At 47.4% G+C, this 15,327-nt stretch overlaps 1 protein-coding gene across 5 annotated transcripts in view; it reads left to right on the forward strand.

Annotated features, from left to right (window-relative positions):
• ADAMTS9 (ADAM metallopeptidase with thrombospondin type 1 motif 9) overlaps positions 1 to 15,327 on the forward strand; it is an 86,636-nt gene that overhangs the window by 24,693 nt on the left and 46,616 nt on the right. For all 5 annotated transcript variants that reach the window (XR_008821261.1, XM_056334784.1, XM_056334788.1 and 2 more), the window contains exons 12-19: positions 1,243 to 1,388; positions 7,985 to 8,166; positions 8,268 to 8,404; positions 9,485 to 9,602; positions 9,867 to 9,962; positions 12,765 to 12,931; positions 13,040 to 13,169; positions 13,753 to 13,879. Coding sequence is in view for 4 of the 5 variants with exons in the window: in XM_056334784.1 (XP_056190759.1) it covers positions 1,243 to 1,388; positions 7,985 to 8,166; positions 8,268 to 8,404; positions 9,485 to 9,602; positions 9,867 to 9,962; positions 12,765 to 12,931; positions 13,040 to 13,169; positions 13,753 to 13,879 (1,103 nt within the window). In the remaining variant the exon portion in view is untranslated. The remainder of the gene's footprint in view (positions 1 to 1,242; positions 1,389 to 7,984; positions 8,167 to 8,267; positions 8,405 to 9,484; positions 9,603 to 9,866; positions 9,963 to 12,764; positions 12,932 to 13,039; positions 13,170 to 13,752; positions 13,880 to 15,327) is intronic.

Raw genomic sequence — 15,327 nt, forward strand, 5'->3', positions numbered from 1 at the left:
ACAAAAAGTGTTACACATGCTGCAGAGCCAGTGTCCTATGGGCTGCGTGCAGAACCCCACGGCAGCTTGATTTTGCTCTCTCCCTATATCACTTTCCCTAAGGTGGTTCATAAGGATGTCTAAAAAAGCAGGATGAGCTCACGGTGTGTCTTGAGACAACCTTGTTCTGCTATTAGTGAAAGATCTGGAAAAACGCAGTACATCAGTAAATCCAACCCCTTTCCCATAAAGATCATCAGGTGTTTCCCTGCCTGAACAGCACCTGGTGCAGAGAAATATGGCAAGGGAATATTTTAATGATGTACTACGCGTTTTCTTCGTTAAGTCTGTAACCTCTTCTAATCTGTGAGCAATCAGCAATGTTTGGGCTTCCTATAATTGCAGAGATTTAGGCATATGCCAGCAGCTGAGCACATCTGTGTTCAAATCTGCTTTAGGGAGCACTGTTCAGTGGGAGGGATGCCCTGCTCTCATGGGTCCTGGGGACACTGCCATCCACTCTGGTGGGGCCAGACACTCCCCTAGACCTCACGTGTCCAGGGCTTTGGGTAGTCAAACTAGCAAACATACTCCAAAGGGGCACAATTTATACCATAAAAATGGGGGGCGGGGGCTTGCTAAGATAAATTTAAGCCACTTTTCCAAACAAAAGGAAACAAGAGTTATAACTGGAAAACAAAAGTGTAGGCCAGGCCTTGGCAAGTCCTGTGTTATGGCTGAGTGAGGAAAAAAAAAAAATTCCAACCAACTTTGGGTTGAGGAATTCATTTTTCTATTTTATTTGCTATTTGAATTTGGAAGTTAACTTTCCCACTTTGTACAGCTGTAGGGAGGTTTGAGTTTTCCCTTGTGTTTTTCCCCATTGCCTGTCTCCTCCCCTGCCACAGCTCTCCAGGAAATCAGATAAGCAGCTTTGTCAAAACCCGATGCTGTTTGGCACCAAGAAACAGGGAATATTCAGCAGAAAGCTGTTGTCCTAAGTCTTCTTCCCATAAATTGCTCTTGTGGACTCAGCACCTTGCCTTTACTTCTCCATTTAAGGGTGCAGAGAAAGAAAAATACGGGGGTGACAGACAAAAAGTAAAGAAGTTCAATTTTATTTGATTGCAAAGTCTGCTGCGTTTTGCGTGTGGTTGAGAAATAAGTACGCCTGAGTCCTGTCGTCCAGGCTGGTCGCTGTTGGTTGTCTCGTAATGCAAAAGCAACGCAAACCCATCTTTCCCACCTCTCCTTCGCACACAGCACTGCCGGTTTGGGATGTGCGTGCCCAAAGAGCGAGAGGCGCCAGTGATAGACGGAGCCTGGGGGACGTGGAGCCCTTTTGGGACCTGCTCAAGAACCTGTGGCGGTGGCATAAAGACGGCGATACGAGAGTGCAACAGGCCTGAGTAAGTGCACGGGGGGGAAGTGTGGGTGGGTGAAACGGGGGAAAGCAGCTGGGTTGCCCAGATGGGCTGAAATCCCCTTTGGCTGTCCGCAGCCCATGCGTGCCCCAGGGACTGGTGGCTTTGCCCTGGAGATGGGTGGCTTTGCCTGGCACGGATGAGGCAGCATGGGAACCGAGGAGGAGCCAGTCGCAGGTTTGGTTTGTGGGAAAAGTGCACTAAAAAGGGATCCGTTCAGCGGAGAGAGAAGGAAAAAGCTAATATCTGTGTGTATTTATCGCCTTCTGTTTTCCTGGGGAGGCACAGCTGGGGTCCATTTCCAAAGGTGGTCTTTTTGCACCAAAGTTGTGGATCAGAAAGGAGGGAGAAGGGAAGGAACCCTGTTTTTACGCCTGCTTTGGCTGCTTTTGCAGCTGTTCCTACAGGCTAGATCCTTTATACAAGTTTTCTACCATTTTACTCCTGCTTTGGCTGGTTTTGCAGCTTTTGGCTGCTTTTGCAGCTGATCCTTTCTACAGTTACATGTCAGCTGGTGCAGACTAGCCAAACCTCAGCAGAAATCTGTGCCCCATTAAAAAGTGGCACTCAAAAATATTTGCTGTCAGCCTGGAATGCGAAATGCTGCACCCTTTGAATTGGCAGGGAATTTTGTCATGGACTTCAAGGAGATAAATGTGTGGCCAGCAAAATATTAGTAATAGGTTGAGCAACTGGTATGAAAACAGCCTGTTTGCATAAATCACAAACTGTGCTGGTTTCTGTTTAACTGCTTCCTTTCAGCCCATGCAAGCAAGGAGCAGTGGGCAGGATGCTTTCTGGGCTCTCATTTGGGACTGAGACATGGAGAGAGAGGTCTGTGGAGCTGGTTGGTCTGAAGGGTCTTAAAAAGATTGAGCAGGCTCCTTCCACTTTCTCATCATTGGTGTTGGATGGCTTATTGCCAAGGGAATTGCCATTAGTGATGTGCCAGTGACAGTTTCACCACTGCTAATGAGAGAAGAGAGAGCTTGTAGCTGCGGGCACCGGTGGTGAGGTGATGGGAGAAGCTGGCTCAGGTGCTGGGACAAGCGTTGAAAGAGAAGGCTTAAAGCTAAGGGAGTAGTTCACCAGCAAGTTAATTAAAACGACACACAAGCACAAAGGAGTTCTCCTCTCCTTGTGCTGAGTCAGCACATGCCATATGGTCTTCCAGTAGCCATGGAGACACAAAAATAAAATATCTTTCCACATGCAAAAATAGCTCTGCTGCTGAACCTTTGCATGCTGTCATTGAGATGTATTCCCATCTTATGGAGGGGCATCTGTTTGGACTGATAGCCTTTTGTGATAGAAAAATCTCCTTTATCCTAAAGGTTAGCCAAGGGATTTTAAATTCCATCTTCTCTTATACCTTGTGTTTGTATCTTGGCGTTTCATAGGACTGTATCTTTGGCTGGGATTTGCAAAAGCACCTAAATACGCTCGGCACCAAGCTGCCTGTGAAATCCCCTGTGCTTAGCATTAATAGCGGGTATTTTCCAGGCCCCTTTTGAGAGCTGTGGAGCTGGCACTGGCGTCTTCTCCAATTCATCGCAGTGTCTCTGCGAGGAGTCGTCTGTCCTAGCACCATCCACAGAGCTTTATACTGACTCTGTGTGTTGTCCCTGTAATTTGACATCGTAGCATGAGCTCCCACCATCTGCGTCCCCATTAGTGGGGCTGCTGAGATGATCCAAGTGGATGAGATTTGCTGGGTACTCTCCTGCCTCTCCTGCTTTTCAAAGTACTTCAAAATACACAGTTTCTCCTCTGTTGTAGAAGGCAGCAAAACCGACCCAGGTACCTTGACTAAGGTCTGAAATAGTTTTCAATAAGGTTTTTTGTATTCAAAGTTGGGTTAGCTTTTTAAAGCTTTTTCTGTCCCTGAGGATCTGGGGTGGGATCTTGCATACCAGTAAAATATCGTGTTAAATCTGGCATTGAAAATGACCCCCACCCCCGTCATGGTACAGAAAATAAGGCTGCAGCTCCTGCCTCTGTAATGTGCTCCGACACCCACCCAGACGAGCATCCTGCAGGGCTGTAGAAAGAGCTGTAATCCTCTGAAATGACAGCAGACTGTGTTTTGACATACGCTGAAGGAATGTATCAGCTAACCAGACCAGACCCTTCCCACCAAGATTGCCCACTTGGGAATTTGAGGCTGGTTGGTACAGACAAAGCCCACAAAGACACAGCCACGGCTGTGGTGTATCACATTTGAGGGTCTGTGGTGCAAGCCCTGGTTTTCAAGGCAAGGCATAGCTGCAGAATTATGGGGAAAAGGCATATTTTGTAAGATGTCAATACCAGGAGCCCTGTTTTCAGGATGGGGGGAGTGTTATCTCTGGATGCGACTTGGATCACATCTGCATCTTAGTCCATCACAAAAGTATCCACCTGTGCTGAAAGCTGCCTGAGCTTGACATGTAAACACATTTATGGGTAACTGTGCAGGCCACCGGCAGCACACACGGCAATTCCTAGTCCCAGGGCTCCCCCGGATGCTGCAAAGGACATCTCAGACTGATCTGTGCATGCTAGAGCTTCACAGATTTATTTTTATCCGCAGTCAGCGGATGAGCACGGGTGTATAAGCAGATATGCAGATGAACACGTCTCCCACAGTTAATTCTCCAGGGGTCTTTCACTGTGCCGGTCTGAGTGCCCCTAGGCAGAGCTGCTGCCCCTGGGGCTGAGCACGTGCAAGGCACCCCCAGAGCAGTGCTGCCTGGCGAGGTGCCCGTACCTTCTGCTGCTGGGCTGCCCAGAGCTGGGTGCTGCCTCAGGGTCTGCAAATGGAATTGTTCATTGCAGATGCTGCCTTGAGCATTGCGTATTTAAGACCTCTTGGGGTGGGAGTGGGGAGAAGACCCCACTGTCCCCCAGGCCTGTCTGCTTGTGCTGGGAGGGATGCAGCAAAGCTAGGCTGCGTGCAGGAACTTGTAAGGGGAATGATGCTGGGTTGAAAGTGGGTCCACACTGGCTGTTGATCAAATAGATGATCTGGAGAGAAGGGAAACTGAGGCAGAATAAGGAGGTTTCTATGCGTGCACTGCTTTCCCTCTCACCTCTGCGGTACGTTGTTGATGATTATCCATAAAAATGTAACGTAGTGGGAAGTATTTCATATTTCTCTCTGACACTGAAAATCGATGTTATATGAGGCTGGCTTATTTTTCAGGGTCAGCTCTTTCTGTTTACTCAGACTCTGTGAAAAGCAATACTGGTTTAAAAACACTGTAAAACTGTCAGGGTGGTTTGGGGCTGTTTTGAAATGTCAAAAGTGTGAGTGTGTTTCAGCCCCAAACACTGGCTGCGGGGAGATTTACTGCCAGAGTTACGAAGCTGACAGTCTGCAATGTGATGGCAAGTTTTAGCATCCTTCATTTTGTGGTGTGTTCAGTGTTATCTCAACCTCAGGGGTCATGTCTAAAGAAAAGAAAGCTATACAGTAGCTTAGGCTGTTTGGATTTTGTTAGACACACCCTTTAAAAAAAAAAAAAAAAAAGGGTCCAGTGTGTTGTTTCTTAACTAACTTAATATTTAAAAGTCTCATTTAAATTAAATTCATTTACATTGGAAGCAATGTGGTTACCATAAAAATGTTGTAATTGGAATTTTTTTTAAAGAAATGCCCTGTTAGAGGTTTGCGTAACATAGAGCCTTTGTCAAACTGCAGCAGTCCTGCTGTGGTATAAATGCTGTCAAAGTGAGAATGATGAATCCTGTTAACTCCCTCATGAACGATTCGGACTCACCGAGGGCTGCAGTGTGCTGCTGCCACACCTCAGAAGTTTCCCCATGTGCTGCGTAGTTCGATGGTAGCACCATCCCTTTGTAGCTGGAGGTAGATAATGTGCCTGCATGGGCACAGTCTGCAGGGTGGGCTCCAGTGGTGGTACCCTAGCAGTCACCACATCTCTGCAAGGCAGGAGGAGTCTGGGATGCATCCGCAGGGGCTGCTGTGCCGGGTTAGCTCTGGAGTGGTCCCGAGTGTAATCAGCTAAATGAATTCAAGTTGTTTGTCATACCGAGGCAGAGAATAGACTAAATCAGTAGAAACTGGCTTTAGACTTGCTCCACTAGGAACTGGTATAAAATCAGTCTGTAAACAGGAATCTGCACAGGGCATCATGCGGTTGTTTGGGCTTTTTATCACTGGTATTTGCTTAATTGCAAGCATCAGAAACCTTTGCAAGCGACACGTTTAGTTTTCAGATGGTATGTGAGCTGATGTTACCAGCTGTTGCTCCGGGCTGTGCCTAAAGACAAATCATACCCATTGGCATTTAGGATAGGACTTGAGGGGTCTGCACCATGGCAGTATGTTTCTCAGTGAGGAAAGGATGCTGGCAGGAAAAATCCCATTTGCATAGCTGGTGGTGCTCTGCATCTCACCTGCGGCTGCTGGAGGAGTCTGGGGTGTGAAGCCTGCCTGCCCTTCCCCATTTGGCAGATAATTTTTTGGCAAGTGCAAGCTGCTCTTTGCCCCTGTCTCCCCATTTATTTTACAAGACCTCTGATGCTTCAGTCACAAATAGTTTTCAAACATAAGAATGAAGAATTGTTATTTATGGCAGAAAAAGCACTGCTGGGCTTCCTAGGTGGTTGATGGGCAGAGATGCTAAAAAATTGACTCACTGTGTATAGAGACCCTCGTACGTGTGCAGGGAGTTTCTGTCTCTGTTATGTTAGGAGATGCTGGCTGCATGGAATGAGGAGAGCTTACGGTGGGCATCTCAGTGCTAAGGGCAGGGGTAGTTTCCATTTATCACCGTTAGTTCACATTTTGGAGGGTTTCCCAGTGTGCAGACCAGCTTCCTTCCCAAGGAGGCTCAAAGGGAATATGTGCTTTGCCAGCATCCCTGGGGCACCGATGGGCATCTGGTCCCAGCATGAGGCAGAGCCGATCCCAAAGAAAAGCCCTGAAAGGCAGGAGGTGTGGGCACCAGGACTTCAGCACCCAGCAAGTCCCTTTTCTGGTCTGCACTTCTTGCTAGCACAGACACTTGTTTTTGCTCAGGGGCTGGGAAAGACTTAGGTTTAGCAGTTATTTTTCAGCAGAGGCTGGAGCTGAGCAAAAATGTTGTCCTGAGCTTCAAGGGCCACAACACAGTCAGGACACAGTAGCTCTGGCTGCTTGGGATGCTCTTGCCCTCCACTGGCTCCTCTGAAGCCATCTGTTAAGGGGAGAGGCTGGGGCGAACCTCGGCCGGTGGAGGCTTTCCCATGCTGATGGCCAAGATGCATGTTAACTGCATCTCCCTTGAGTGCAGGTCTTAGCTGGTGTAATTATCCAAAAAGGAAAAATTATAACTTTGCCCAAGTTGACCCTGGCAACATTTCATCCAGATTGCAATACCTTTCCTTCTGTAACATCAGGGAAAGGAAAGCTTCTTGGGCAGTGCTGCAGCTTTTACTATGCATATTAATGGTGGTAGCTGGTAGAAGCCACCATGCCCTCCCAATTTCATCTGAAGTTTCAGGAGAGAGCAGCAGAGGCAGTGGTTGGTTGGTTGTTTTTTTTTTGGAACATTTAAAGCACAGTGCATCCTTCTTTATTTTATTATTGCAATTCATTATATATGTGGAACGCTGCACATAGATGGGCATATGGAATTTTACCTGAGTTCCTAGAAGAAATGTCCTTTGAAAGGACAGTAAATAGGATAGCTTGTATCCCAAGGGAGATTTATTCGTAGCATTACCATAGCTGAAAATAAGTCCTCACCAAAAAAGCACCTTCTGCTAGGCTCCCCCAATGCAGTCCACGTGCCACTTGTGCCCATGCTCCTTGGCTGGGACGAGGGGCTTTTTCAGTCCCCAAAGTGAGCTGTGACCTGCCAAAGGCTCTGTCTACATATAAGGACAAAAGTAGTTCTATGACTAGAGCCCTGAACCTGGGAGTCAGGAAAGTCAAAATGACAATTTCTCCTAGGCTTATCCACTTGGCCTTTATGTGGCTTAGAAGATATCACTTTCCCCAGTTTATACCGGAGTCATCCTACTATAAAATGGGGGTATTTACTGGCTGCCTTTAGTGCTTTCTGGAATACACGGAGATAAAGTTGTTTAAAAGTGTCTAGCATTACCATTTCTACCATTTTGGGCTAGAAATCCTGAAGGACTAAGTGCTGCCTGGCCTTTCAGCCTCTGCAGGGAAGCCCTTTCTCCTTTCTGCTGTGAGTTTAATTATTTGCAACCCACTAGATCAGATGCACACTCTCAGCTACCAAATCAATAGGATTGATGGAGTTGTGGATGGTCCCAAATGGGATGCTGCGGTATGAAACTAAATCTTCAGATGGGGAGGGAGATGATGTCCTTCCTTGCTGGCTTCTCTCACTATTGCTGCATTTGAGAGCAAGTATTCCCTTTTTCATCCCTTTTTAGCATCACATATATTGTCTTTTTTTTAGACACTTGCATGACCTCTCCTGCTTGTCAGCCTGGGGTATTAATTAAAAGACACGCACAAAGACAGAGCCCACAAAATGGGTCTTGCAAATCCTGACTGTGCTGAGCAGGTTGCAGAATTGCATTTGCATCTTGTTTCCAGCCTGATCTTGTTCCTGCAGGCCTAAAAATGGTGGGAAATACTGCGTGGGTCGTCGAATGAAGTTTAAATCCTGCAACACTGAACAGTGCTCAAAGCTGAAGAAGGATTTTCGGGATGAGCAGTGTGCCGACTTTGATGGAAAGCACTTCAATATCAACGGGCTGCCCACAAACGTGCGCTGGGTTCCCAAATACAGCGGCAGTAAGTGGCGGGGGGGATGCAGATCCTGCCTCCTGCATCACCACGTCGGGGTGATGGCATTCGGATAACGTGCTTCTGGTTTTCCTCCTTCCCATCCCCAGTCCTGATGAAGGATCGGTGCAAGCTGTTCTGCCGAGTGGCGGGAAATACAGCATATTACCAGCTGCGGGATCGCGTCATCGACGGGACGCCCTGTGGCCCCGACACAAATGACATCTGTGTGCAGGGCCTTTGCCGGGTAATTATTTTCCCTCCTCCTCAGTGAAGGGTGATTTGCAGTTCTGCATGGCAGGCTGGCGCTCCTGTACGTTGCTGCACCCCGTCGTTGGCATGCTCGCTTTGCTCAGGGGCTGCCAGCAGCATCTGCAGGCTCCGTGAGCCCCGGCTTGTTGTGCCAACCTCCAGATTTGCAGGAAAGTCACACGTGGAATCGCAGAATCATTCAGGTTGGAAAAGACCTTTAAGATCATGGAGTCCAACTGTTAGCTTAGCACTGCCAAGTCCACCACTAACCCATGTCCCAAAGCACCACATCTGCACATTTTTTTAAACACCCCCAGGGATGGTGACTCCACCACCTCCCTGGGCAGCCTGTGCCAGTGCTTGACCACCTTTTCAGTGAAGACATTTTTCCCAATATCCAATCTAAACCTCTCTTGGTGAAACTTGAGGCTGTTCCCTTTTGTCCTATCACTTGTTACTTGGGAGAAGAGACCAACACCCACCTCACTACACCCCCGTTTCAGGTAGTTGTGGAGAGTGATCAGGTCCCCCCTGAGCCTCCTTTTCTCTAGGCTGAACCACCCCTGTTCGCTTGGCTGGTTCTTATAAGACTTGTGCTCCAGACCCTTCACCAGCTCCGTTGCTCTTCTTTGGACACACTCAAGTGTAGGGTGTGTGTACGTCTGCCCTACGTTACCGAGGGCTGTGGGGCGCTGAGCCGGAATCCAAGTGATCCTTCCTTCTGTGGTCTGCCCTGGTTCTTCTCGGTCAGACCCCGGAGCACTTGACATTTCCATTCACAATTATTTTTCACACGTTTCTCTATGGGAACAATTGATGCAAAAAATTTTCTCTAGCGAAAGCATGGCTTGGTGCAAATGGCAGTTGTGATTCTTGCTTTGTAAAAAAGATTTTTGTTTGAAAATGGTATGGGATGGCCACACTGTAAATGAGTGGGAAAATGTGGGGAGGCAAAACAATTTGTCTCATGGCAGCCTTTTGCATACACAGCTTTTGTGTGTCTTAATTGGGAGGTTTGTAAATGCTGTTCTGGTCTGTATTTGCTCAATCTAGTTTTTCAATTTTTCTCTCAAAGCAAGCTGGATGCGATCATGTGCTGAATTCAAAAGCAAGAAGAGATAAATGTGGTGTTTGTGGTGGGGATAATTCTTCATGCAAAACTGTTGCAGGCACATTTAACACGGTGCATTATGGTAAGAATCTGTTGCTAAAAACTTTATAGTAAAAAATGTGGGTCTATAAAAGCCATTACCACACTTAATCTACAAAAACACTGATAAAAAATGCAAAATCCTTCTAGCTATAGCATATTCCATTTTATAACTATTTATGCTATCCCTAAATGAAAAGTATCAGCTTGTGTAATGTGAGGTAATTTTGCTGATTTCCCTTCCCCCCATAAAAAGCAAATGAAATGCCTGTATAATAGCCTTGACTTTCTGTTAAATCTTTTCTAGGCTATAATGTTGTGGTCCGCATCCCAGCTGGTGCAACCAATATTGATGTGCGTCAGCACAGTTACTCAGGGAAACCAGAGGATGACAACTACCTGGGTGAGTTGCAGTCCTTCTTTCAGTCCAGAAATCTGCTTTATTGTGGTGATACATCTACTGGCTGCTCTCTGCTAGGGAGAATGAAGAATTCATTTAAGGGAGACGTTTTCTTATCAGGAATTTATCTCTGATGTCTACCAAACATTCAGCCTTATCTTGTTCCTGCTTTATGTTCACGCCATCCTTAATGCAAAGTTTGGGAGGTTCACAGGTTGTAAGAAATATCTCCTTAGAGAGTGTCTCCGGGGCTGAGAGGGTCTGTCGAGCCTGGGCTGTGGGTGTTTGCTGAGGCACAAAGCTGGGAACTGAACAGTCTTCTGAGTTCTGCTGGAGTCTCCTCCTCGCAACTTAACACATCTCTGCTGTCACCGTGACTTGGCTAGGGCGTAAATATGCCATACTCTGAAAGTTGTGTGCGCGAATAAATCCAAAGAGAAATTATTTTCTAGTCCTCTGAGAATAATAATTCTGATTTCACTTAGACTGAGCCCTTCTTGTACCCGCCCGACAACGATAAGTAACTGAAAAGAAATACCTTGCACCAAAGATATTGGTTTGATTTAAACCTAACAATAGCTTGACCTTTGGCTGTTACACGTTCATAGCCAGTTTTCTCTAATCTGTGAGTATGCTGCTAGCAGCAGATGAAAATGCTCGTGGTGCTGCATTAGCCCAGGCTGCTGCATGCACATACAACGTTTAGCATGGCCACGTGTCTCTTTTCCACCATGCTGATCAGTGATTCACCCCATCAAGAGCTCTCTTTGGGCTCAGTAGCAGAGATAACATAAATGCACGTTACAACTGATGTTACAGCTGCCAGTGGAAAGCTGGTTTTGCTGTTAAGCCCTGTTTGGGTCCCTCGGAGTCTGTTCAGGTGGCTGATGGAGCAGGGACTCGGGCTGCAGAACCCTGCGGTCCCAGGGAGGCGGCCACTCTCCCAGCTCTGTTCCTCCTCTTTTGCACACCCCGCGCTTGGCACTGCCAGCTGCGCTCCGGCAGTGCGGGGCCCCGTATTTACACCTCGGAGCAGGGCGCTTCATCTCATGTCGTCTGACAAAATCCCTGCGTTGCTGAGCATTTTTGCAAAACATGGGGCTTAGCCCAAGTGCTCGCTGTGGCTGGGTACGTTAAAAATAGGGCTAGGCTGGTGGCTGCTAGCTCATCGAAGGTAAAGGAGCTCACTTGAGAAATGAGTAGAGCAGGCTATCATGCACCAAAGGGAAACAGTGCCGATGGCTTTGCTGTCGCCCTGAAATGCCATCCACGTGGCTAGGCCCTTTCTTCATGCAAAAAGCTGAGCAGGTCCTCCCCATCCTCACTCCCAGCCTGGGATGATGCGAGGCTGGCTGTCACTGTGGCCATACTGCCATTCGCCTACAGCCGCCTTGCAACGTTTCTGCGTCTTCACATCAATGACATGAAATGGTGCAGCATGAATGCATATCGCTGCCAAGAAAACCTTACCAAGGTGTGATAGTTTTCCATCCTGGGAGAGGGAGGTACAGTTTGTTATTTATCTTTTCTAGAAAAAATAATCCTCCCCATGTTGTACCTATTCAAACTGGTTCACCCCAGAAGGAGCCCCAAAGAACCTCTCAGTTCTTCTTGGAGGGCCTTTAATCTTCTTCGGAAGCAACGAAGTCAAATCTTCTTTAATGTTGCTTTAATATTGCTGGGAAAGCATCTCTTCACATTAGGCCTGACTAGAAGCAAATGAGAAGTGTGCATGTGTCCACTTATTTTGCAGCTCACTGAGTGTGAAATCTTGGGCCCTCAGTACTGTGAACATTGTAGTTGCTTAACAATTTAGGAGGAATTTGATGTTGTCATCAAGTCCAAGACGTGTACCTACTGTTGTAGGAGATACAGTAAACGGGAAGGAATCTTTTAATGACTTTTACTACTGCCTAATGACATTAAAGCCTCCAAAGTGTGGAACTTGGTTGAGTATAGCGTCTGCTTTGTGAGTTTTTCTCTATGTCTGTTTCCTACCGAGCAGTGTTTTGCTTCATTATCTCTCCTCATTCAGTGTAAAAACCTTCCCTTTGGTGTTTTGGTGTTAAGTCTAGATTTTTCAGTACAGAGGCTTTGTAGTAATGTAGCTGTGATGGGTGAAATGGTGGGGAAACTAACTTAGGAAATTAGCTACATAATCGCATTAGTGTGAAGTTGTGCAGCAGACTGCTGTTTTCAGGAAACCGTTCCTTTTATAAAGCATTTAGGCTCTAAGCCTTCAGTGCTTTCCACATACCTTAAGATTCGGAATAATAAAAAGTACAGGAGGAGGAGGAGGGAGAGGGAGAGAGAGGGGGAGATACTGACCAAACTCCCTGTAATTCTTTACTAGAAAATGACGCTTGGGCAATTAGGGTACATACATTTACCCTAAGAACACACCTGGAAGCCACAGGGAAGCCACCCTATCTGCACGGCTAATAGAAAGGTTTGGCCAGTATTAGTTCTGTGGTACACAAGGGGCTACAGACTGTGTGCGCCGTGTACAGCAGCCGGCTCGGCGTGCCTTTTGGGTATCTGTCTGCCTTGGGTTATGGGTGAAGTATTTAGCAACAACTTCAGGCACTCAGCCTTTATTTTAATGAGGCTCTCCAGAGGAAAAAGGAGAAGGCACAACATCTGTAAGAGCTCTGCTGCTCTCTTTACATCCTTTCTGCTTGAGAGTTCCAGTGGGCTTTTCCTCCCACCCCAGTGAAAAGGAGCACTGAGAGCGCATGACCCACGTTGTTATGTACGTATGAGTTAATTCTGCCTCTTTAGTTCTTGTTTTTTGCACTTATGCAGCCTTATCTAACAGTCAAGGAGACTTTATATTAAATGGAGACTTTGTCGTCAGTATGTTTAAAAGGGAAATCAAAGTTGGGAATGCTGTGATCGAATACAGTGGATCGGATAATACTATTGAAAGGATTAATTCTACAGATCGGATTGAGCAAGAAATAACACTTCAGGTGAAGTATATGTTGTGCGTGTGGAAATGTCTGCCCAGCATTATTGGTCTGATAAGAGTGGGCAGCAAAGTGTGTTGGTTTACTCTGCTTCATCTTTTTTCCTGCCAGGTTTTATCAGTCGGCAATTTGTACAATCCTGACGTTCGTTACACGTTTAATATCCCCATTGAGGACAAACCTCAGCAGTTTTACTGGAATCCATATGGCCCGTGGCAGCCCTGCAGTAAGCTCTGCCAAGGTGGGTGCTTGGGAAGGCTTAGTTTTGGGTTCACCTGGGATCTGGGCACTGCTGTCAAATCCCTCTGTGTCTGATTTCTGTGAGATTCTCACGTTGTGGGTGTGATTGTTTCCCTGGGCTATAGTAGTAGATAGCATCACACAAGCAGGTAACCTAGCACTGCTCTGCTGCTTCTCGGTGCCAGAGCAGGCAGCCCCTCTGAGCCAGGTAAGCCTTGCAACTGGGTTTGCAGGTGAAGGGAGCCCAAGTGCAGGAAAGGTTACGTGGCATTTCGTAAGGCCCCAAAAGGCATCGCTGTCTGGTCTGGGGTCTGGCACCCAGTCGTTGCCACCTGCCAGTGCTGGCCGTGCCAGACACACAGAGCCCATCCTTGCAGGTGCACTGCAGCTCTGCCTGCATCCATCGCCTCTGCACTAAACCCCTTCTGCTCCTCTTAGTCTTAACCTCCTCCCTGTTTCTGAAAGAGATTTAAAAGCTTAATTAAATGCCTCTTAAATGCTACTATGAAAGGAGTAAGAAAAATATCTGACTTGATGGCTTTCCTGTGTGACTCGAACAATGTGCTGGTTTTTTTTCTGTGTAGGAGAACGAAAAAGAAAACCCGTGTGTACGAGAGAGTCGGATCAGCTCATGGTGTCGGACCAGCGATGTGATCGAATTCCCCAGCCTGACCCTGTCACTGAGCTTTGTAACACAGAATGTGAATTAAGGTGCACTCTACTCAGCCATGTGTATACGTTACATCCTATCTTACTCCTCTTTCCTTTCACCTCTCACCATAATTCCTTTTCTCATCAGCCTGTATTAGATTTTAAAAAAGAAAAGGATTAGCCGTTGCTTCTTTGTCAACCAAGAAGGATTGACATCCACCAGCTGTGTTTTCACAGGCACTTTCCTACATTTTCACATTTCTCTTCTTGAAATAAATTAGCATTAACTATAAAAACCAAATTCACCTAATGTTGAAAAATCTCCCTGTGCAATACAGCACTGAAATTCGCATCTGCCTGGATCGCTCAGCACCATCCTACAGACTGCAAAGGGAAAAAAAAACATGCCTAAAGCAAAAGACTAACTAAGACTTGGATTTATCATCATTTGCTTAAAGCAAAGAATAGGCTTAAAGTGCGGAGCAGGTTTGGGGCTGTCCCCAGACAACTCCTGGCGAGCTGAAGTTGATGGAGCATGGCCTGAATCACCACAACCCATTTTGCTTTAAAAAACAAGCTGTTTTCCTTTCTGGAGCTTAAATATGGTGGCATTAAACGGCTGCTGCTGAAACAATTCAGATGCCGCCTTTCCCGAGGGGCTTCTCTGGCTGTGTTAAACCCGGGGCGGTACAGGGGCTGTACAGGGGCTGTATAGGGGCTGTAGATCGGGTTGTCGCGGTAACAGCTGTTGCCATTGCAACAGGTTGGAAACTTGAGAAGGGTAAATGCAGGAGTTTGAAAAGCAGGCAGGGATGTGAGGGCTCCCTCCATTCAGGAGCTATTAACTCCAAATCCCATTGATCTTATCCTTCTCCTAGCTGCTCTGTTTCCCTCTGCCCGGGCTCTGTGCTCCCTGCACAGGCGCTTGCAGCCGCCCGGGGGTCTCCAGGACCCGCAGGGGATGTCACTGCCTCCTTTCCATGGAGCCACCCCCGTGGGATGAGGGGGCAATCAGCTCCTGTTGACTCCAGCATCTCTTTCCAGAGTTGGGGTCGGGGTTGATGTGCAGCAGGGGCGCATCCCCAGGTGGATGCTTGAGAGCCACCAGTCCCAGCTGCTCATCCCGGGAAGAAGGCAGCAGGATGGGAATCTGTCTGTTGAGAGGGAACACCTCTAACCCCTGCTGACACCTCTGGGGCTCCTGTGTCTTGGAGTGAGTCATTCACTTCAGGGAGCTGAAACTGTTTTGCAGGTGTCCTGCCATGTGGAGCGCCTGTCAAGCCTGGGCAGATCATTTTCCGATGCTGTAATTTTCAGCTGTTAGTTTTTAGAGGCTGAGGTGACACCCCTGCAGGGGAACGTGGGGTACAAAACCTTCAAAGCACTGCTCCCTTGCTTGGCCACGGACTCCCCGTGCCGCCCTGCGTGGTGCCACAGGGTCGCAGTGTGGCTTTGCTGCCTGTAAGAGGGACCTGGCTGACAGTTCCTTCCCTGCAAGGAGCCATGCC

This window comes from Falco biarmicus, chromosome 4 (assembly GCF_023638135.1).
Source record: "Falco biarmicus isolate bFalBia1 chromosome 4, bFalBia1.pri, whole genome shotgun sequence".
In the NCBI taxonomy this organism is placed as follows: Eukaryota; Metazoa; Chordata; class Aves; order Falconiformes; family Falconidae; genus Falco; species Falco biarmicus.